The following is a 23,742-nucleotide window of genomic DNA, read 5'->3' on the forward strand; positions in this document are numbered from 1 at the left end:
ATTAAATGTAACTATAATTTGATAAATTCAATGAAATGTCATTCTTTAAAAAATAAAAATATATAATTGTTTGTGCATTGCTGTGAAAAAGGAGGGGGAAAAACATCCTGTTAGGAAAATAATCTTAAGGGTGGTAACACATCATTGCTAATTTCTCTTTAACGGCACACCAGCGAGTATTTTCAAAAAACACGAGAGAAAAAAAGGTAAAAGGGCATATTTAGTGCTGACCCTTAAAGATGTCTATTGAAATTCTAGTGCAATAAAAGAAAAAAAAACATGTTGTATAAATGTATTGAAATTCATTATGAGCACAAGCAGTGTGCAGGTTTTCTGTCTGATATTGAAAATATTCTTGCTTGTAAAAGAAAGAGGCACAACAGAGGGCATATTCTTGCTGTTTAAGACTGTGCACATGGGTTGTGCCTGGTGTAATCAAGTGTTAAAAGCATGTCACATATTGCAGTTGAGGGCACAGTAATATAAACAACAAAAACAGAAGAATAATTTGAGGTTCCCATAAGGGCAGGTAAAGAGATTTACTAGTCATGTAGAGCTACTCCTTAGACAAAACCTAGACTAGAGCTATAATTCACTACGGCAAGCTATTGCCATAATGTACATAAAACCATCACATCAACTTAATTCTTTAAAGTACTTTGCCTAATGTTTGCACAAAAAAGCCAAGGAATGATAATTACTAAAAGAGGTGGAAAGCTGAGGCAATGAGGAGCCTTACTGGGGAAAAACAAACCTTGTACTTATGCAGGTTTAGCTAATATTTCTCATTATGTGATTACTGCAAAAGCAATTTAGGAATATTAAACCTATTTAAAGACAATGCATGCTTGTAATAGTCTTTGATAATGATCTAACGAACTAATGATTACTTTGAGCAATACAATAGAACAATATAATACTAAGACAGAACATGTCTGCCTATCTCTAATGATACCTACTGTACATCTATTACTGAATCACATACTGTACAGTAAGTAAGAATGACAGTAAAAGTATGGGAGCTACATGATGACTATTAGTAGCTAGTTAGCTACTCGAGTATCTAACTGAATAAAATTTTTAACATGGAAAAATTAGTTTAATGAAAAAAAATCTCCAAAATTTCTCTAATGGTTATATTATCATAGAACAAAAATACAACTATTTTAGCTATTTTTAGCCTTTTCGTAACAGTTTAAAACAGACGTTTGCATACACCTTAGCCAAAGACATTTGAACAAATGATTTCCCAATTCCTGACATTTAATCCTAGCATATATTCCCTGTCGTAGGTAATTTAGTATCACAGCTTTATTTTAAGAATGTAAAAGGTCAAAATAATAGTAGAGAAGAAAGATTTATTTCAGCTTTTATTTTCCCAGTGGGTCAGAAGTTTACATCCACTTTATTAATTTATAATATTGATGTCTTTATATAGTTTAATTTGGGTAAATGTTTCGGGTTACCTTCCACAAGCTTCTCATTATAAGTTCCTGGAATTTTTGCTTATTCCTCCTGACAAAACTGGTGTAACTTTGCTTACACATATATAAGTTCTGCTCAGAAAGTTTCTATTGGTTTGAGGTCAGGGCCACTTCAATTTCTCAACTTTATTTTCTTAAGCTATTTGCCACAATTTTGGAAGTATGCTTGGGGTAATTTTTGGAAGACCCATCTGCAACCAAACTTTAAATTCCTGGCTGATGTCTTGAGATGTTGCTTTTATATAGCTACATAACAGTAATCTTCCTTCCTCATGATGCCAACTATTTTGTGTACTAAGTGCACCAGACCCTCCTGCAAGTACAGTACTCCTACAACATGATGCAGCCACCCCCGTGCTTCATGGTGAGGATGGTGTTCTTCTGCTTGCATGGATAGATTGTCATTTTTCTTCCAGAGACATACTGTAATGCTGGTCATTATGGCCATTTATCAGATCAGAGGACAATTTTCCAAAAAGTAAGATCTTTGTCCTCATGGGCAGCTGCAAGTATAGTCTGTTGCAAGTTTTTGGGGTGGTTTTGAAGTAGTACCTTTTTCCTTGCAGTACAGCCTTTTAAAATTTCTTCAAAATTTATATATATCTATAAACCATCAAATTCAGTTAAATGGTTGTTTGGGGTCATGAAATGGTTGTTTAGGGATATGAAAAGTTCTAGACTATATTTCCTGTACAAGCCACTTTGCTCAATTGTGATTTTTGCAGGTTTGTATGTCATGACAATTCACCCCCTTACGATCCTGTATACAGGATAAAGCGGTATAGACGATGAGAGAGTGAGTAAGTAATGCGGACAACTCTCTTCTCTGAAACAGCACAATGCACACATCGTTTGTTTTTGTTTATCCCATCTGGGTTAAAACACATCATATTTGTGCGAACACTCATTCATTTTTAACCATGAATGTAATTTTTGCAAAAATATGCTTGGGATGTTGCTTTGGAGGATGGCAAGCAGTTAGTCTGCTGTATTTGTTGAGCTCCAGAAGAAAGAAGAAAGCCAGATGCCCCACTTTAGCTGTTTTATCAGCTATTGCAAGCGCTGTTATGAAATCCCGGCGCTGCCAATGCTGACTGTTGACGTCAATGCCTTATGCATGCACAGAGGCAAAAAGTGGCATGAATTTTAATCTGACTGTTCTCATTCGAGTAAATGGCCAGGTATCAGATATACAGTGCAGGTCACTATTATTGGCACCCCTGGTTAAGATGTGTTCAAAGGCTTCTAATATATATATATTTTTATTGCAGAAGCATAACCTTACACTAAAATTTAAATATCTAACCTTTAACTCAAATAATAATAATAAAAATCTAGAACTGAAAAATAATAGCTTTTTTTTTTTAAATCACCTGTTCCACAATTATTGGCACCCCTAAAAATTCTGATAAAATGAATGTAATTCGAGCATTTTTTCAAATTTTTACTGTAGTTTTTAAAGTGTGTCCAAAAACTTTAAATTGTTTACTCATGAATTCCTGTTTCCTGTGGTATAAATATGATGTGACATTGAGACCTATTTCTCTTATCCATTCTTCAACATGGGAAAGACAAGAGAACACCTCATTCAAGTAAGGCAGACGTGTGTCAACCTTCATATGTCAGGCAATGGGTACTGTAAAATAGCTAGCCACTCTCCTAAAGTTGCCAAGATCTACAGTCAAAAAAATCATTAATAAATTTAAAACAACTGGAACAGTGACAAACAAGGCTGGACATGGACTATTGTTTATCTTGCCACCCCGCACAGTAAGGAGGATGGTCAGAGAAGTAAAAAAAATCTCCAAACCTCACTGTTAGAGAGCTGCATCTAAAGTGGCATCTTGGGGTCACCGAGTCTCCATAACAACCATCAGACGCTATGTATATGCCAACAAGCTGTTTGGGAGGCATACAAGGAAAAAGCCTTTTCTCCCCTACGATTACAAAAATAAACGTCTGGAGTTTGCTGGAACTTCAACTGAGACCGTTTGCAGAGTTTTTAGCAACAAACACTGTCTGGGTCTGGCGTAAAGCAAAAGATGAGTGTAAGGGCCATATTTCATTCTTGTGATTTGTTGTTGTGTTTATTTAATTTCAATTTGTTAGTTAAGCATTAAGTCTGTTAATTAAGCATTATACATTAAGTCTATTGAGTTTATTAGTTTAGCATTTAGTATTATACTCGTAAGTTGTACTGTGACAACATTTCATAAGTTGTTCTGTGACATCATCCCAGAGTTGTGTAGCTGCATGTCTATCACGCACATTAGTTGTTCAGTTGTTGTCCAAGATATGGAAGTGCGGAGAACACAAGCTTTTGACTGTAATCTACCGTAAGCTACAGAACACAACAAAAGACTTGTCGTGACTACAGTGTATTTATGCAAGAGACTGTAACAACCGTTGTACTTTGATGTTGAAAATAATCAGAAGGATAATGATCCAAAACATGTGGCGAAATCTACACAAAAATTGTTCAGCAGACACAAAATCAAGCTCCTTTCATGGCCATCTCAGTCCCCAGACCTCAACCCAACTGAAAACCTGTGGCGTGAGATAAAGAATGCATAGAAGAGAACCCAGGACTCTGGAAGATCTACTGTAGAAAGATTGTGCAAATAGGAAAGGTCAAAGATCTGTGAAATGTTATAGAAGGAGATTAATTGCTGTCTTGGAGTTGTACAAAGAATTAACATAAGGGGTTCCAATAATTGTGGCACACATGATTTCATGTAAAAAAAAATAATAATAAACGTCTTGATGTGGGATTTTTTCCAACTGAATAAAAAGGTTGGATTTTTGGTTTTGGGATTTATTAGAAGTCTAAGAACACATCTTGACCAGGGGTGCCAATAATAGTAATCAACACTGTATATTCAAATTAAGACCAAAGCACTCACTCACACACTCTCATTCTCTGCACCATTTATCCTGTATAGAGCCATGGGAGACCTGTAGGGTGTACCAGCTGACTGGGGGCACAAGGTAGGATACACCCTAGTTTATCGCAGGACACAAGCATGCACACATTTACACACTCACTCACACACTACAGGCAGTTTGGGAACACCAATCAGTCTTATCCACATGTCTTTAGAGTGTGGGATGAAACCAGAGCACCTGGAGGAACCCCATCCAGCATAGGGAAAACATACAAACTCCATACACATAGATCTGAAGGCAGGACTCCACCATAAAAGTGCTAACCAGGACAAAGCAATACTTTTATAATTCTGTATTCTAATCCTTCTCTTTTCCATATATGACACATGAAGCACTGTAAATACCCATGCAAAGATTTGGTACACACATATTATGCATTAAAGAGTTTACTTAAAGTACATTTGAAATGATTTAATAATATTGGGAAATGAAAACTCTTGTGATGATACCATGAACAGTGGTACAATATTTTGTGTACACTTCCTTTTAGGGTAAGGAAAAGTACAATTTAGAACAATACCGAGGGTTTGTTGGACCAGTGTATTCATGCTGTACAGTATATGAAGGAATGTAAGCATGACCATCCATGCCTCTGTCTTCAATAATAGATAAGGCATCCTCATGTCATCCTAAACCCTGGCTGTATTCCGTAGCCAGAAATGAGGATCAGTAAATAATTTACACTATTTCAGCTCATGAAGTCTAGCTTGGCTCATAGTCAGCTTCACCCAGCCTGTCTAGACTGACGGATGCACTGTTTGGACATTATTTCGAGTTTCCAAGTTGAATTTCCGGCACTGAAGATATAAGAGTCATGTCACCATGATACAGGGACTGTCTCATTTCTCTCTACCTATTTTTATACTTCCTCTTCTGCAAGGTAAGAGGCCGCAAAGGGGTCTGGTTTACTGAAAGCTTCACCTTGCATTCTTCTTTTTCCAGAGGTCACATAAAAAAACTGTGTATTATGCAAATATTTAGTAAAAGAAAAAATTATCTATGCACATGTGGAGTTCTGCTGATTTCGAATTTCTGTCATTTAACACCCAGAGTCAACTATTACATATAATTAGTTGTTCTTAATAATGGGCTAATTAGGCATCATCTCAGGAAGATTCTAGAATGTACTAGGTTTCAAAATATTAATTCAGAAACTTTTGTGTAATCTAAAACAGAGGTTTAGACCCCAATAGAAAAATGTAATCTGTGTAATTTACTTAAAGTTTAAAACTAAAAGTAGAAAAAAGGTTTTAGCAAAAAAATGACTCCTGTCTTATACCATACAGTACACTGCTTTTAGTCTCTGATAGTAAATTAGTGTACCATTACCTAGGAGACAAAAAGTGTGGAAAGCCATTAGCTAGGGCTAATTAGCAACTTCATGCCTAATCTCCTAAAGGTTAGCTAGCATCATAGTAGCTTTGAAGATACAAACTAACTGAATAGTAATAGCTACTGTAGTTATCATGATACAAACTTCCTGTTTAAAGAGCCTGCACTTGTAAAAGTCTGCACAGGAAAAACATAAAAAATTTTTTCTCAGTAGATCGAAGGTTAGACCAAAGACATTTGATTTCAAACACATGATTAGAGAGTGCGAAACACTATTGATGTTGTAGTCTGTTGTGTATTATTTGTTGTTAAAAATGCTGCTGAATAAAAATAATAATTGAATTATTGCAAGTAAAGTTCAAATTTAAGACATAAGAATTAATTTGTTACTCCCCTAGTCTGCTGTATCCTGCAATCCAGGGCTGTATAGAAATCCAGCCCAGAGGACAAATGGCAAATGTGTGACAATTGGCTCGCCAGCCAACACACCGCAGTCTTTTCTTTAACTGCTGGGAGCGGTCTGTGATACCAACATGAGCTATATTCCCTTATAGCCTTTTCCCTCTGACTTAATGTGCATATTAATTCATTGAAGGATTGCTGGTCAGGGCTACAGACAAAAGGCGCAATTTTACGAGTGAGAAGAGGTAATTTCAAAAGAGCTGGATACAAGGACACTTTTTTATCGAGAGCCATAGCAAATACGTGTGCCTCATAGGTCAAGAGACTGGTTCAGTAATTAAGAAATTTTATATAACAAGATATTATGAAACTAATTATGGCTGATGTTAAAAAATTCTGAGTATGAGGGGCAGAGAATGTGAAGCAGCTGACAGTAACAGTTTATCAATGCAAATAGGGCACAGAATATTATTAGAGCAAAGTGTTAATCCACTAAGCTTTGAAATTTTTTAAAGAATTTTGGAAAAGCCCTTAACTTGCAACCAAGAACTAAAAATGACAAATTAGTTTATGATTATGTAAGTTTGTCCAATTTCTTTTTACCTCTTATAATAGGGAAACCACACTGTTTATCTCTCCAGGGCATAAACACATCCTCAAATCATATTCATTACTTATCTGCATGTTGACCATGACATGTGGAAGCTAGGTTAAGGGCAGAGGTGAGCATTTGTGAGCAGGAATATGGTTTCATGCCTGGAAGGAGTACAATGAATGCAGTATTTGATTTGAGGATAAAGAAGATGATAAAGAAGTACAGAGAAGGTAACAGGGAGTTGCATTGTGTCTTTGTAGATTTAGAGAAAGCGTATGACAGGGTGCCGAGAGAGGAGATGTGGTATTGTATGAGGAAGTCTGAAGTGGCAGAGAAGTATGTTAGAGTGGTGCAGGCCATGTACTGTATGAGAGCTGTAAGACAGTGGTGAGATGTGCTGTAGGTGTGACAGAAGAGTTCATGCAGGAGGTGGGTCGGCATCAAGGATCGGCTCTAAGCCCCTTTTTGTTTGCTATGGTAATGGACAGGATGACAGATGAGGTTAGACAGGAGTCTCCATGGACAATGATGTTTGCAGATGACATTGTGCTTTGTAGCGAGAGCAGGGAACAGGTGGAGGAAAATCTAGAAAGATGGAGGTCCGCTCTGGAAAGCAGAGGAATGGATGTTAGCAGAAGCAAGACAGAATACATGTGTGAATGAGAGGAATTTAAGTGAAATTGTAAGGCTACAGGAAGCAGAGGTAAAGAGGTCACCTCAGTACTTAGGGTCAACGGTCCAGAGCAACAGAGAGTGTGGAAAGGAGGTGAAGAGGCTGGTTGGAATGGGTGGAGAAAAGTGTCAGGTGTGTTATGTGACAGAAGAGCATCAGCGAGAGTGAAAAGAAAGGTGGTCAAGACAGTGGTAGACAGTGGCACTGAAGAAAAGACAGGAGGCAGAGTTGGAGGTAGCAGAGATAAAGATGTTGAGATTCTCTTTGGGAGTGACATGGGTAGATAGGATAAAGAATGAGTTCATCAGAGGGACAACCCATGTTAGATGTTTTGGAGATAAAGTCAGAGAGGCCAGATTGAGGTGGTTTGGACATGTGCAGAGGAGAGATTGTGAGCATATTGGTGGAAGGATGCTGAGGTTGGAACTGCCAGACAGGAGGTCTAAAGGAAGACCAAAGAGGACATTTATGGATGCGGTGAGAGAGGACATGTTAGTTAGTTGGGGTAAGAGAAGAGAAAGCAGATAGGGATAGGGTTAGGTGGAGGCAGATGATTTGCTGTGGCAACCCCTGAAAGGGATAAGGCGAAAGACAAAGAAGATGTCGACCATGACAATACAGTACGATAGATACATTTACTGTATAGACACTTATATGTGTGTGTATGTACAGTATGTATGCATGTATATCTTTGTAAGCATTTCCTTGATCCACAGGCTTGGAGATCACAGACCCTGGGCAAGTAGTGTACAAAGAAGACAGAATCAGTGGAGTGGTGGAACATGAAGTAACCTTGAAATGTGGCCTCAGCCTGCCTGATGTCTACATCTGGAGTTTTACCAAACCAGGCACTGAGACGATTCGAGCTGTTGTTTATAATCTTGGAAAGGGTCCGAAGCTGCAGCAACTGGCCCAGGATTTGGGTGACCTGAACATCACTAACAATGCCTCACTGTACATAGAGAAGCTTCCTATAGCAGCAGAGGGTTTATACACTTGCCAGGCTCTGTATGACACTGCTGAAGGAGTGACGCTTTACTACTACTACATATATCTGTGGGTTCTAGGTTAGTACTGTTCTAGTTTTATCAGCAGCATATTATAATTTTGTGTGAAAATATGAAACAACATAATCAACAACGTTGACACAACTGTATTGAGACATGTTAAGCATTTTTAGGTTACAGAATAGATAGCATGCAGAAGTATCTAATCTTTGCGGTAAATAATTTACAAATTGTAGTTTAAATATTAGGAGAATTTTCCCTATGTCCAATCATAACCAATCATTACACTTGCTTAGACTTGATAAAGTGAAATCAATTAATTTGGCAGGTTTTTGGCATGTAGTTTTCCTTACCAGTCTCAGAAGAAAAAAAACAATGCCATTACTACTTTAACAAGCTTCGAACGATAAGTCAAATAAATTGCCAATACTGGTATGGTGACATAAATTTTTTGCAGCAGCTGGCCAGGGAAATTCAAATAGGTTGCATCAAATTTATGTGGGCCATTTTAGCTGATGGCCCAATTTACTAGACTTCACCATATAACTTTTATAAGATTTTCAGGCTGGATAAATGTAAATGGTAAAGGTAATAGTAAAATAAAAACTTGAAAGTTATCTTAGTGCTATAGCATTATTAATTATAGGTTAAAAACATATAATGTTTCAATGAATAATCCTTCTTAGCTTTAATACCACTTACAGCATTGTTGTTTTCTCCAATGACTTTTCACCTTCAGTGCCAGTCTCCAAACCATACATTCAGCAAAGGGCCTCCTCAGCAGTTGAGGGTTTGTCATTTTGGATGCACTGCAGTCTGGAGAATGGAACAGAACCCATACACTATATCTGGGAACAGGAGAACCTCAGTGGACAGATCAGCATATTGGCTAAGAGCAACAGCGGTCTGATTAACATGACTTTGTTGACTCGTAACCACACAGGTTGGTTCTGGTGTCTGGCTAGGAATGAGGTCAACCAGCAGCAAAGTGACCGGCTATGGTTAGATGTCTTATGTGAGTGTTTGTGTCCTTGTTATCCGATACAAAATGTAATATATTTTGGTCATATTAGATTTAGCCAACCAATTTTTTGTATTTTTATCCACTACTTTTATGTATCTAGTTGGACCTGACCTTCCACAGATTGATGCTACAGCATATTCAGTAACATCTCAAGGATATTCAGTTCTGGAAAAAAGAAACATCTCCCTCACATGTCAAGCCTCCTCTAACCCTCCCAGCCGATATATCTGGTTTTACAATAACTCAGAGATCTACTCTGGACCGCAGCTTACCATCACCAACATCCTACGTGCAGACACAGGCTGCTATGCCTGCTTGGCTCAGAACACCTACCTTAAAACTTTTTCCCAAAAAAACATCACTCTAACTGTCTACTGTAAGTTCTACTATACGCTTTAATATCCAAAAAGATGTCAATTTCCTTTTTAGTGAAGTGTTTTTTTTTTTTATTACAAGCAATTACTCAGTAACATGGAGTATCTTAAGTTCATGTATTACATTACATTCATGCCTAAACAAATATTCACAAAAGTATAGTTGTTGGAAAAGGATTACATTTTGCACCATAAAGCAGTTTACTGTAGTTTGCTTCTTCTGTGAAATCAGAGATAGTTCCAAATAGAGTATTCTTAAGAAACTAGTACTAGTAATAAACTAGGCTTGTGGAAGTTTACATCATGGTAAAGATAGATTATAAAGATAGATCTATACTTATAGATTATAAAGTGATATGTCTTACAGTATGACCAACAGCTTTACATACTGTACAGTATTCAGAGTGGGTGAAAATTAATTAGGCACAGTACAGTTAAAGGAAGTAATGCAACATTACACCCAAAGACAATAAAAAAGACTGTGCTTTCCATCCCAGGCCATTTGAGGAAATTGGTTAACGCCACGGCTGACTATGTGAAATTTAAAGATTTGCTTTAATTTTTCTTATAATAAAATACATGTTCAGTTTGGAAATATGGTCTTATTTATTTTATTTGTTTACCAATTTTTTATGCCTTGTTACTTTTCCCCCATCCTGTCTATTCACATACAAATCATATTTGCTAAATATTTCACCGCACTGTTAACTGCAGTTGTCTTCTTCTACCAGACCCTCCAGATGGTGCACCAACTTGTTCCATCTTCCCAGTACACAACTACACTGACGTGGCCCTGTTCTGCTCATGGAAAGGAGGTTATCCACCAGCTGCTGTCAAATGGAGTCCATATGTGATTGGTGAGAATGAACAGGGTGTCACCAATGTTATTCAGATTCAGCCAGGTCTGGATACTGCTAACAACTCTGTATTCACCTGCTATGGCTCACATGTGGCACTCAACTTTACTCAGACCTGCAGCACCAGGACGTGTGAGTATGGGTTACACACGATTCTGCTTATTTGCTTAAATTATAAAAAAAAATCTTAGCTTCTGAATTGAATTGAACTTCTTAGTATTAGCACCTAGGCGCTAGAATGAACTTCCCCTGGCGGTCTGAACAGCCACTGTCTGACTGTCTTCAAATGAACAATACAGTAAACACCGACCTCCCCAACATGCACTTGATCACTGATTTACTTCATTTAAAAAAATCCCTTAACATGTTCTTTTATTACATGCTGTTGTATACTACTCCTAACAGTGTTTTTGCTTAAAGGCATTCTTATCCCGTTCTCCTAAATTAAAGTGAGGACATGTTTCTGAGATAATGAAGCACTTGTTTACTCAGGACAATAGAGCGTGCTAAATTCTGTACTGTAAATGTTAAAGTAAAATGACTGTAACTTATTTGCTGTAACTAGCTTGATTACCGTATACCGAGAGCCATCAATGTAATGGTAATCATATTTCCAGACTGACTGAAAAGGACCTTTACCAACTTTCAAACTGTGTCTGCTGTTTCTTAGGGCTGCCATATGGAGAGCCACAGTGTTCTGCAAATTCTAATCGTAGTAATGCATACTTGATGTTGTCGTGTTCATGGGAGGGTGGATTGCCTCAGGCTCTGCTATGGTGGGCATCCAGTTCTGGAGAGATGCAGGGTACATCTAAGGAAGCCAAAAACATCATGGTCCTTAATTCAAGTGCTATCTACAATGGCAAAACCTTTGTGTGTCATGCCAAACATCCACTGATTAGAGAAAGCAAGCAATGTGTGATCAAATTGGGTAGGATCTGCTCAAAATGAATATTTAATTGACATTGTGGTTTACACCTGATCTGTTTTGAAATATATTTCTTTCATTTAGAGACGGCAGTTTTAATGACTCAGGGCAGTGTGGTGACAGTGTACGAGGGTAATGATGTTCAGCTCACCTGTATTCTGCGCAAAAACAACCCACCAGTCACAGAGATCACTTGGTATAACAATTCAAAGCAGAATGTTAGTGAAGCACCCAGGAAGTATGTCCTGCAGCAAGATGGTACCTGGTTCAACCTGACAGTGAAGGAAACAGACAGCAGGATGGACAGTGGAAAGTACTGGTGTTCAGCGTCTAATGCTGTTGGAGTAGCAGAGATCCCCATTTCACTTCTGGTGATGAGTAAGTGGTTTGCAAAATTGCATTGGATGGTTTAATCGTGGGCTGATATAACTTTCCACCAGCGTGACTTTTAGTGATCTTGTGAATTACTTCTGCATGTCTATAGTGGTGTGAATCTTTTGTGCTTCAGATGTTCCTGATCTGTTTTTCATTTTAACTATAAAACAAGTTCATAACTAATTACTAATTTTATAATTATTTAGGTTACCCATTGCCTCCAAACATAACAATCAGTAAGCTCATATACAGTGGGCGGCAAAGAACAGGTGTTGATATGGAATGGCTTATACAGACAGATGCCAACCTTACAGGGTTTTTCATCGAGTATCAGAGGCTCCTTGTCCCTGTAGGGAGGAGTGAGATTACCCCTCCCTGGCAAAAAGTGGCAGAAAATCTAGATCCCAGCATCCGCAGATACCAGATCACCAATCTAGATCCAAACAGCATATATGCATTTCGTGTAACAGCTGTAAATTACCGAACCGTTGGAAATCCCGCAGAGGTTACAAGCCCAGGTGAGAATTGATATAGGAAGTAAAAAAAAAAAAAAGATTGATTATCAGTTACTACATCAAGCAGCATTTTTCTATATTACAGTGTCAGTTCCAGTTTCTAAACCATTCATCTTGCTGAGTGACTCGTCACCTTTGGAAGGTGCATCAGTGTGGATACGCTGTGGGCTGGACAATGGTACAGATCCTATTTATTACTTTTGGGAAAAGGAGAGCCGCAGTGGCTTTGTCCCTATATTAGCTGAGAGCAACAGCAGCCTCATTAACATTACCCGAGTGACCCGTAATCACACTGGCTGGTTCAGGTGCCTGGCCAGGAATGAGGTCAATCAGCAGCGCAGCGATGGAATCTGGTTGAATGTCATATGTGAGTATAATTTTTTTTCAACACAGTTAAACACAAGTCATTTCAAATATTGCTGATTATGTATACATTAAAATACTATAATACTATATGATTTGATTTAGATGGTCCCGACCTGCCTGAGATACAAGTCATTGGCTACTCTGTCACAGAGATGGGATTCTCAGCCCTTGAGAGAGGAAATGTTTCCCTTATTTGCCAAGCCTCCTCTAATCCCGCCAGTCAGTATGTCTGGTTCTACAACAACTCCCAGGTCTTCACTGGACCACAACTTACTATCACCAAGATCAACAGAATACACTCAGGAAACTACACCTGTCTTGCTCAGAACACTTACCTGAACACTTTCTCCAGGAAAACTGTTACACTCACTGTTTATTGTATGTGCTATACCACCTATATATTACTACCTATGCTTTTGGTTTGATAGACTAATAGACTTTCTATTAGAGTTGCCCAGAATGCAAATATGCGTCTGGGTATACTGTATGTCATATCTTAATGTTTTGTGATACTTGTCTGTGCATTTTTGCAAGCTTACTCATAATGGATGTTTCCCATATTTGGTTCATTCAGATCCACCAAATGGCTTTCCATCTTGTACCATGTTCCCAACCAATAACTACACTGATTTGGCTCTGTTTTGTTCCTGGGATGGAGGTTATCCTCCAGCTACACTAAACTGGAGTCCATATGTTAATGTGACTGGCGACAAGAAAGAAATTACCAGTAATATCACTCGGATCCAGCCAGGGTCTGATACAGCTAATAATTCGGAATTTACCTGCTATGGCTCACATGCTGCCCTAAACACTACCCAAAGCTGCAGCACAAGGACATGTAAGTTTAGGGTCTATATGAGGTAATATGAGTCATGAGATTATTCAAATGGTAAAACCAAGTTATTATGTTGTTCTTAGGGTTGCCCTATGGAGAACCCAGGTGTTCTGCAAATTCCAGTCATAACAATGAGTACCTGATGCTTTCCTGCTCCTGGGAGGGTGGCTTTCCTCAGGCTTTGCTGTGGTGGGTGCCTCGTTTAGGAGACATTATGGGCTTATCTGAGTTAGATACCAGCACCTTGGTCTTGCGCTCCAATGCAAACTACAGTGGAAAAATATTTGTTTGTCATGCCAAACATCCACTGGCTAAAGAAACCAAGCAATGCAGTGTAAAATTGGGTAAGACCTTTTTCTACCACTGTGTTTAAAATAAGCAAAAAATTTGTTAGTAATTTATACATTATACCTACATGTATACTGAAGTTTTGTAATGGATTCTTGAATTTGATTGGTCAGCAGTTGTTGATTAATTTTCAACATAAATTAATGTCTCCTTTAAGCATTGTTAAATTTAATAAGCCCTTGGTGTCTTATCCCTTTATTCCTTGCACAGTGGAAGGCAGAAAACAGTATACTGTAGTAGACGTTTTGAGATATGTTTATGTCTCAAATTATTCAAGAGTCAGCATTAGATTGAATTTATCTATCAGTCGGTATATCTTTGATGTGAAACACAATATCATCAAATTCACACTGAGGTTTCTAATAAATAATTTTTCCGTTTGTTCATTATTCAACTAGAGCTCTTTCATACACATCTCTCTTCCAGAGTCACCAGTCTTGATGACTCAGCGCAGTGTGGTTTCAGTCTTTGAAGGAACCGATGCTCTACTGACTTGCACACTCAGTAAAAACTATCCCATGGTCACAGAGATCACCTGGTACAACAATATAAAGCAAAAGGTTTTGGACAATGGGAGGAAATATATCATTCAGCAAGCTGCCGGAGGGGCTTTGACTGTGCGACAGACAGATGGCATGGTGGACAGTGGACAGTACTGGTGTTCTGCTACCAATGCTGTTGGAATGGCAGAGATCTCAATTATGCTGCTGGTAATAAGTGAGTTATCCACAGTTTAACATATAATTGCAGAGACATGGGATCCATGACTTTGATGAAATATATTCCTTTATTCATCATCACTAAATGTTTTATCTGGTCACGGCTGCAGCGATTTCAAAGCCTATTCTGGGAACTCTGGGCATAGGTGGGAATCCATTCTGAATGGGACACTAATCCTTTGCAGGGCACCGTACAAACACACACACACACTTAAAAGTTTAATAGCCTGGATTAGGTTCAAGAATACTGTACACTCATAACAGTGATTGAATTAATTTAAATTAACTTAATTCTATTTAGTATGTTTAACATAAACATAGCCATTTTTACCAATATTCATTTATTTTTACAACTTACATATTTAAGTGAAAAAGTCTGCCCTCAATTTTAATATGTTGATGCAGGAATCATTTTGGGTACTAGATGACATGTACTTACATATTTCAGTTATTCTGTGTTGCAATCCCATGTCGTCCCAGGTTCGTGGTTCCATACTAAACTCCAGCTACTGTACAGTAAGTGTGGAGCTATGCATGTTCTTGTGTCCATGGGGGATTCCTCTAAGTTTTTTCTTTCTGCCAACAATATGCTGGTAGATGAACTGTCTACTTTATATTTCCCCTGAGTATAAATGTGTAAAGCCCTGTTAGTGTCCCATTGAGGGAGCATGTCTATCTTGAGCCCAGTGTTTCTGCAATAAGCACTTGATCTAGTATGATCCAAAGCGGAATGAGAAAATGGGTTTCTAAATATGAATAAATATCAGAGTTCGTACATAATCTCTTAAAAAGGTTAAAGCATTTCTGATAAAACACATAAAACATTGACACACCTACGTATTAGAATTTATAGTATACTATGAGAATTCCTGCAAATATTGAAAAGCCTAAAGAACTAAAGACAGGTCTATGAATAGGTCTGCTTATGGAAATACATTTTTCAACAAAGATCTTTGTGTCTTGCAGTGCCAGTTTCCAAACCCACCATGATGCTGAGTGACTCTTCCCCAGTGGAAGGCACATCAATTTTGATGCACTGTATTGTGGAAAAGGGCACAGAACCTATTAACTACACATGGGAGCAGGAGAGCCAGACTGGGCTGATCACAACACTGGCCAAGGGAAACAGCAGTGCGGTCAGTGTGACCCGGGTGTCCCGTAACCACACTGGCTGGTTCAGATGCCTGGCCAAGAATGAGGTCAATCAACAGGGCAGTGACCGGATCTGGTTAAATGTCTTATGTGAGTTAGAGATGTCCTACTTGTAACAAGCCTTGCTTCCCACACTAGATTTAATGTCCATTTAAGCACTCACATGGTAATAATCCAAGTTCAAGCATCTGGTAACCAGGCAAATTCCCGCTGGATGTGTTTTCTAATACTGTCGATGATCATCCATCCAAGTGTCTAGAACATGGGTGTCAAATTTTTAGGTAACAAGCCAGATCACACTCAGCTTGATATCAAACCAAAAAATTCAGTTTAGTAGACCAATAACACATCAACACTCCTGATGAATGTGTTCATTTATCTGCATTTATCTGAAAGGGACATTCTAAATGCAAAAACAGATGGCACATACATTCACATCACAATGCAGTGAATATGTTTGTGGCCTTGTATAAGTGTTCACCCACTACAAAGTCAAAACAGCCTGCAATACTTCATATGACGGGGGGGGGTCTCAGAGTGATTTTTTTGTTTTTCATGCTAATTAAGAATCAGATCATTAGCACATTTTGTCAGTAGCGGAGTAATCACACGGCATTGCACTGTTTTCCCCCTAGTGGAAATAAAGAGCACTTTTTCCAAATCAGTTCTTTCTATCCTCAAGACTTTTTCAATTGGTGTGCTAAATTAGATCCTTTGTCGGGCCAGTCCCTACACATCGACCATATGTTTGACATCTTATGTCTAGATGACTTCCATTTAAATGAACTGCAGTCTTTAAACATCCCTTCCTTGTTAGTAACATCATACAATAAAAACTGACTTCAGGTACCTACATTTGTCATAAGGGGAAACTGTACACAACCTGAAACCAGAAAAGTTGGCAATTTTTTTTAAATTTAACAGAATGAAAACTAAAAAACTTTCAAATCACATAAGACAATATTTTATTCACAATAGAACATAGAGAACATAAATGTATAAAGTGAGAAATTTTACACTTTTATGCACAAAATGAGCTCATTTTAAATTTGATGTCTGCTTCAGGTCTCAAAACAATTTGGATGAGGACAGGTTTACCATGGTGTAGCATCTCCTTTTATTTTTTAAACAGTTTGAAACAGGCATTAAGGTTATAAATTAGTTTGAAATTAGCTCATTAAGTGAATATAAGTGTCAGATTTCTCTGTTAAAACAGTTCTGTTCTCAATTTTTTATTGTGAATAAAATATTGCCTCATGTGATTTGAAAGTTTTTCAGTTTTCATTTTATTCAAATTTTAAAAACGCTCCAACTTTTCCAGAATTCGAGTTGCCTGTTCGTGTTATACAACTCTTTGTGCTGCTCTCTACTTTTATTTTCCATTTCCACACACACCACGGGCAATTTGAAAACGCCAATTAGTCTAACCTGCATATCTTTGAACTGTGGGAGGAAACTGGAGGAAACCCACCAAGCACAGGGAGAACATGCAAACTCCATGCACACAGAGACGGGAATTGAGCCTGGCCAGGAATCGAACCCGGACCCTGAACGTGCAAGGCGACAGTGATAACCACTACAACACCATGTCGCCGCAATTAATACCTGTATAAACTTATAAGGCTAAGCAAACGTGTGAAAATAAAGCTTAAAATTAGTTAACAAAACCCATGCATCAAAATGCCTAGCTTAGATATTGTAGAATGCAAAAGTGAAGGTTTATTATTAGAGTGTGTTTGCATTTCACTTTTCCATCTTATTCACAGTTGTACTGTAAGGCCATTCTTCAATCTTGATCTTATATTTGAAGGAAGACATGTATAATTTGACTTATTTGGGGTAAATGCATGCATGCACTGCAGGGCAAGAGGAATGTTGGTGCTATGGGTTGCTAAGGTAAGTTAACTGTTGTAGACTATACATGACCTTGGACACCCAGGCACTGTTGGATAAAGAAAGTCTGTATGTCTGTATTTCTGCCTATCTAGCTAAAGCCGATCAAATTCTACAATCTAACATCATGTAAAAAGGCGGTATTTCAATGTATGTGTATTTAAGTGACATGCCTATCCTGTGTCTAGTTGGTCCAGACATACCGCAGATAGATGTTGCTGCCTACTCAGTATCAGATCATGGATACACAGCGCTGGAAAATGGAAACATCTCCCTCGTGTGTCAAGCCTCCTCCAACCCTCCCAGCCAGTACATCTGGTTCTACAACAACTCCCAGGTCTACACTGGACCACAACTTACTATCACCAAGGTCATCCGTATGCAGGCAGGCTATTACTCCTGTCTGGCCCAGAATGCTAATCTCAACACGCGCTCTAAGAAAACCATCACTCTCGATGTCTACTGTGAGTGCTCACACTTTATTAATGCATGTCTCCTGTATTTCTACAAATTCTATTTTGACTCCTGAGCTGCTTTGCCTTCTGTAACTGCTCCATTTTTTCACATTGCCTGCTAATAACACAACATTTTATTGTTTCCATTGTGAGGAACAAAAATGAACACAGCCAATATTAACTGGATTCTGTTGGCTGCTGAGTCCTCTCCACTTGTGTATATTGGCCATATATTGTAAAGGGGATTTATGCATTTTTGTTAACAAAAGTTACCAAAAGTGATCTTTACACATATGATGCACTAGCTTATTTACCTTTAAGTATGTGCACATAATTCTTATTATAGCACTGGACAGTGCTATTGTCTAGCCCTATTAGATTTTAGTCTTTCTATCTAATAGCCATAATTCTTTAATTCTGTAAAGCTGCTTTGTGACAGTGATCATTGTTAAAAGCGCCATATAACTAAAATTGAATTGAATTGAATATCATCACTAGTCATCACTGAATTCAAATGATGTTATATAACCATTTACTTGTTTTAATACCTTAATCATGTCTTAATGTCCTTGCTGTCACATCTCTTTATATTAGTGTCTTTGTGATGGCTTTGCCTAGAAACAAAACATCTCATCTGACCTTCTTGGGCTTACATTAAGGAGCATCAGCTTTCCTCCTGGAAGCTGAATTAGTACTAATTGTCCAAGATCTTGTGTCACGGAGGTCATTTTCCCTGCAGATCCACCAGATGGTGCTCCATCATGTTCCATATTCCCAATAAATAACTACACTGACCTGGCTCTTGTTTGTTCCTGGGTGGGTGGATATCCCCCACCGAGTCTAAAATGGAGTCCAAATGTGAACGGAGACAAAACACAGGAGCCTACTAACATCACTCGAGTTCAACCAGGGTCTGAGACTTCTAACAACTCCATATTCACCTGCTATGGCACACATGTCACACTAAATGCTCCCCAGAGCTGCAGCACCAGAACATGTGAGTATGGTAAATCATATGCATAAGGGAGTTGTACAGTATGTGCACTCTGACCATTGCATTTTCCCAGGGCTGCCTTATGGCGAACCCAAGTGTTCTGCATATGTGACTCGTAATAACGAGTACCTGATGCTGTCCTGCTCCTGGGAGGGTGGTGTCCCTCTGGCTCAGCTGTGGTGGGTGTCCAGTTCAGGAGACACGCAGGGAACATCTGAGGAAAACTCCAACATCCTGGTCCTGCGTTCCAGCTCCAGCTACAGTGGAAAAGCCTTCATATGTCATGCCAGACATCCACTGGCTAAAGATAGCAAGCAGTGTGTGTTAACATTGGGTAGGATATTGTTTGATTAAGGGTCAAAGGTTTCCAGTTAATGTCTTGATTTAAACTGATCAGAAAATTATTAAATAAACAAAAACAAACAAAATAAATAAACATTTGCAAGCGAAACTGGGTTTTAATATGCTTTGACATGACTGGAAATGGAGAACCAGTGCCAAAACTGTGAATATGCTGCATTTGTTTCTTAGCAAGACTAGCATAAACAATCTCTAGATATCAGATTACTTTTATAGCAAACCACATTGGCAAAGCATTCAAATGTCATGCCATCATTTATCATCCATCAGCAGCCAACAAGCACTTATGTCTACAGTGGTTGCTGTGTAATTCACTTTACCTAGGAGGCGAAATTTTAAAACACGGCTTAATATACTTAGCATCCTGAATGGTAATAGAAGGAGGGGTTTGGAAAAAAAAAAAGAAATACCAGTATGGGAAGAGAAAATGATTTCCATAATGTACTGTGAATTTAGATAACAGTCATCTTTATGTTGTTAATCTGTTGTCCAGAGGCACCAGTGTTGATGACTCAGCGCAGTGTGGTTTCAGTATACGAGGGCAATGATGTCCAGCTGTCCTGCATCCTGAGCAAGAATTATCCAGCAGTCACTGAGATCACCTGGTACAATAACATAAAGCAGAATGTCGGTGAGACACCCAAGAAATACATCCTTCAGCAAGCTGCCGCCTGGTATAACCTGACAGTCAGGGAGACAGACAGCAAGGTGGACAGTGGACAGTACTGGTGCTCTGCTACTAATGCTGTTGGAGGAGCAGAGATTCCTGTTTTGCTCATGGTGAAGAGTGAGTAAAATAAAAGAAAATCCATAAGTGCTTTTTTCTTTCTCTTGTTTAATATTCTAACTATCTGCTTTTGACTTCAGTGGATTGTCTGAAGCTGAAGCATTATATACCGTATGAATCTCATTTTTACTAGCGTGGTCATGTTATTGGCAATTTTTCAACCTGTCTGAATCAGTACCGTATGTGTCCAAATGCATTGTGTCCTCATATGGCTCCCCATTTAATCTAGGGTATTGAGCCCAGTGTTTGCAGAATAGGTTTCAGAGCCTGACAAGAATAAAATGGTTACTCAAAAATGAATTATTAGAGACAGATTTTCTATGATTCAACTAGGGATAACCCTTGAAAAACTTTTTTTCTAAGACTGAATTCAAATAAACTGGTATGAAACCTGACAATTAATGGACACTTTCAACAAAATTATATTTGTTCCATTCAGTTTTAGATTATTACTAGACTACATCTTGAGCTATTACACAAACACCTTTAAGGGTTTTCCAGACCTTACCTAAGAATATTTGTCTACCTAACAAAAATGACTGTCAATGACTAACCCAATTGCATCTCTTGATTCAGGATATCCAATGCCTCCAAACGTGACCATCAGTAAGATCACATACAGCAGTCAGCAGAGGACAGATGTCCTGGTGGAGTGGTTGGTCCAAAGGAGTGAGGGATTCACTGGGTTCTTCATTGAGCGTCAGAGGCTCAGTGTAGGAAAGAGTGATGATGTTCCTATTTGGCAGAAAGTAGTAGGAGACCTAGAGCCAAGCACACGTAGTTACCAGATCACCAATCTAGACCCTAGTGGAAAATATGCATTCCGTGTGACCGCTGTCAATTACCGAACCACTGGACATCCATCAGATGTCAAGAGCCCAGGTGAGATATGACTTCTGTATGCATATGAAGTATTTCAGAATGACTTCTTTTCCATATACCAACCTTGTACGATATTTATCACATTTCATCAGAACCTACTACCACTGTGATAACTATTTTCTTTTTTCCCTTTTGAAATTTTCAGTACATCTGCCTGTTATTTTCATACTAAAAGCCAGCTAACCATTTCTTTATCCCAAAATGCCCCTTTTCCTTCTAAAGTGCTCAGTCTGTTGGAGAGTGGAAGTTGAATATGGTTCAACACTTACCAAGAACCACTCTTTAACAAAAGAGAAAAAAAAGTTTGTGTACTGTTGAAATACTAAAACTAAATTCAAAGCTGCCCACACTGCTGTTACTGTATGTCTTCCAGCAAACCCACCATTTAAAGCTTATCCTGCCGTTATCGGAGCAGCTATTGGAGGCATGCTTCTGGCAATGCTACCTACAGTCCTGTTCTTCATTTTTGTTCTGCGGAATCGCCACAGCCATCCTCGTAAGTGTAACAGATATATCTCTAATATTAATTTTTTAGGCATTAATGATGTGTATATGACTTCATTCATATGTTTATCATATTTCTACAGGTCTTCATAGCATGATATTTGGGAAGTAAGTGTACTTAATATATTTATTTTACAACACATTACATACATCATCAGTATGTAAAAACATGTACAGTACAAGAGGATCATATCTGAAAAAAGAAGTTTTTTTTTTTTTTTTTGGTAAAACAAATAGCCTAATTTGTATGACTATGGCCTTCACCAGGCAATTACTAAGGAAGAATGTCTGAACACTAATGATGAATATGGTCTTTGCTGTGTGCGGCTGACTGCCTGCGTCTGCATGAAAGTATAAATCTCCTAAAAATCAATTCTATTTTTTTTAAACCAGATGTCTTGTGAACTTTCCTGCATGATTTCTTAAAATAGAAACAGACAATAACAAATAAAGGTCTCCTATTCATATTCTATCCTTTTTTCTTTTTTTTAAAATCTATTAGCACTTACTCACCCATCGTCTATACCACTTTATCCTGTATTTAGAATCGTGGGGGGCATGGAGCCTATAGCCCAGGGGACTTGGGGCACAAGGCAGGTACACCCTGGACAGGGCACACACATACACACACACACACTATGGACAATTTGGGAACCCCAATTAGCCTAATCTGCATGTCTGTGGGAGGAAACCGGAGCACGAAATTGAACCCAGACCCTGCAGGTGACAATGCTAACCACTACACCACCGTGCCACCTAATCTATTACCAGTTCATTCTAAACAATGTATTTATATTTGGTTACATCCCTAAAATACAGATCAGCTATAACAATAAAACAGAGCATCATACTGCCTCCACTGGTTTTACTTCTGCCCATACTGCATCCTATTGCAGTCTCTTCCCCATGTACGTAATGCAGCTGTTCCATTCACATTATGTAAAAGAAAAAAAAAATTCTTCAGACCAGGCCACTTTTTTCCACCTTCTGGTCCAGTTTTGGTGCTCATGCACAGTAGGTATTGTAGTTGCCTTCAGTGGTGGACACGGCATCAGCATGGATACAAAGGTAAGTGTGTGACTACGCCGCACCATATGCAGCAGGCTGTGATGCGCTCTGTGTTCTGACACCTTTCTATCAAAACCATCAGTAATTAATGCTACATTAGCTTCTCTGTGGGATCAGACCAGATGGATTAGCCACGCTCCCCATGTCTCAATAAGCCCTAGGTGCAAATCACGCTGCTTTGTTATGTACAGTATTGACCTCTGCTTACCAGGAACACCCTACTAGACCTGCTGATTGGAAGATGCTCTAACCCAGTCATCTAGCCATCACATTTTGGCCCTTTGCTCAGATACTTACCCTTTTTTTTGCCATTTTACTGCTTCCAACACACTAGCTTGTATGTACATCTGTACCTTTAGTAAAAAAAATTTTTTTGCAAATGTAGCATTGATACATGTGTGCTTATGCTTTATTTATAGGGAGAACAGTCAGTCAAGAGAAAATATTAACTTCCCTGAGGATGAAATTGTTGGAGGTGCAGAGGGAGAGGGACACAAGGAAGAAACAACTTGCCCAAATCCAAATTACAACCAATTTACATAGGCATGTGTTGACCTTCACTTTTCATATCACTGACACTGCGCATTTGTCCACTGTATGCCACTGTACTCTTCCTTTTCTTCTTAGTTTTTATTATTACAAGGGGAGGGGTGTCCAAGTAAAACTGGGACTTTTGATCAGCTACCTTTATTTCTCTATTCTCCTGTTACACTAACATACTTACCCCAGCATTTCACTAGAGTCTCATCACCGTAATCTGCTTGAAGTCTTCTTTAAATGTCAATGGGTTTTACACCGTCATTCATGAGAAATTTCATCACAAGGCCCGCTTTGACTTGAATGCCCCTCGTATATTATATCCTACAG

The 23,742-nt window shown here is 38.5% G+C and overlaps 1 protein-coding gene across 1 annotated transcript; it reads left to right on the forward strand.

The window, feature by feature from the left end:
• Positions 1–5,252: 5,252 nt before the first annotated feature.
• LOC128507718 (titin-like) lies at positions 5,253–23,418 on the forward strand. Its single transcript, XM_053478791.1, has 22 exons — positions 5,253–5,310; positions 8,149–8,499; positions 9,179–9,454; positions 9,564–9,839; positions 10,569–10,826; positions 11,365–11,625; positions 11,707–12,000; positions 12,204–12,515; positions 12,598–12,879; positions 12,981–13,256; positions 13,453–13,716; positions 13,797–14,057; positions 14,488–14,778; positions 15,747–16,022; positions 18,014–18,289; positions 19,020–19,277; positions 19,348–19,608; positions 20,128–20,421; positions 20,998–21,303; positions 21,677–21,799; positions 21,891–21,915; positions 23,295–23,418. Exons 1-22 carry the CDS (start codon positions 5,253–5,255, stop codon positions 23,416–23,418), a joined length of 5,403 nt encoding a protein of 1,800 aa, XP_053334766.1.
• Positions 23,419–23,742: the final 324 nt, after the last annotated feature.

Source organism: Clarias gariepinus, chromosome 19 (genome assembly GCF_024256425.1).
Source record: "Clarias gariepinus isolate MV-2021 ecotype Netherlands chromosome 19, CGAR_prim_01v2, whole genome shotgun sequence".
Lineage (NCBI taxonomy): Eukaryota > Metazoa > Chordata > Actinopteri > Siluriformes > Clariidae > Clarias > Clarias gariepinus.

Excerpts from the sequence above, each read along its gene's own strand:
- LOC128507718 (XM_053478791.1), top strand. The coding sequence starts at position 5,253 with ATGATACAGGGACTGTCTCATTTCTCTCTACCTATTTTTATACTTCCT. Across the intron at positions 19,278-19,347 it reads GAGCTGCAGCACCAGAACAT|GGCTGCCTTATGGCGAACCC; the intron begins GTGAGTATGGTA and ends GCATTTTCCCAG. Across the intron at positions 19,609-20,127 it reads GCAGTGTGTGTTAACATTGG|AGGCACCAGTGTTGATGACT; the intron begins GTAGGATATTGT and ends TCTGTTGTCCAG.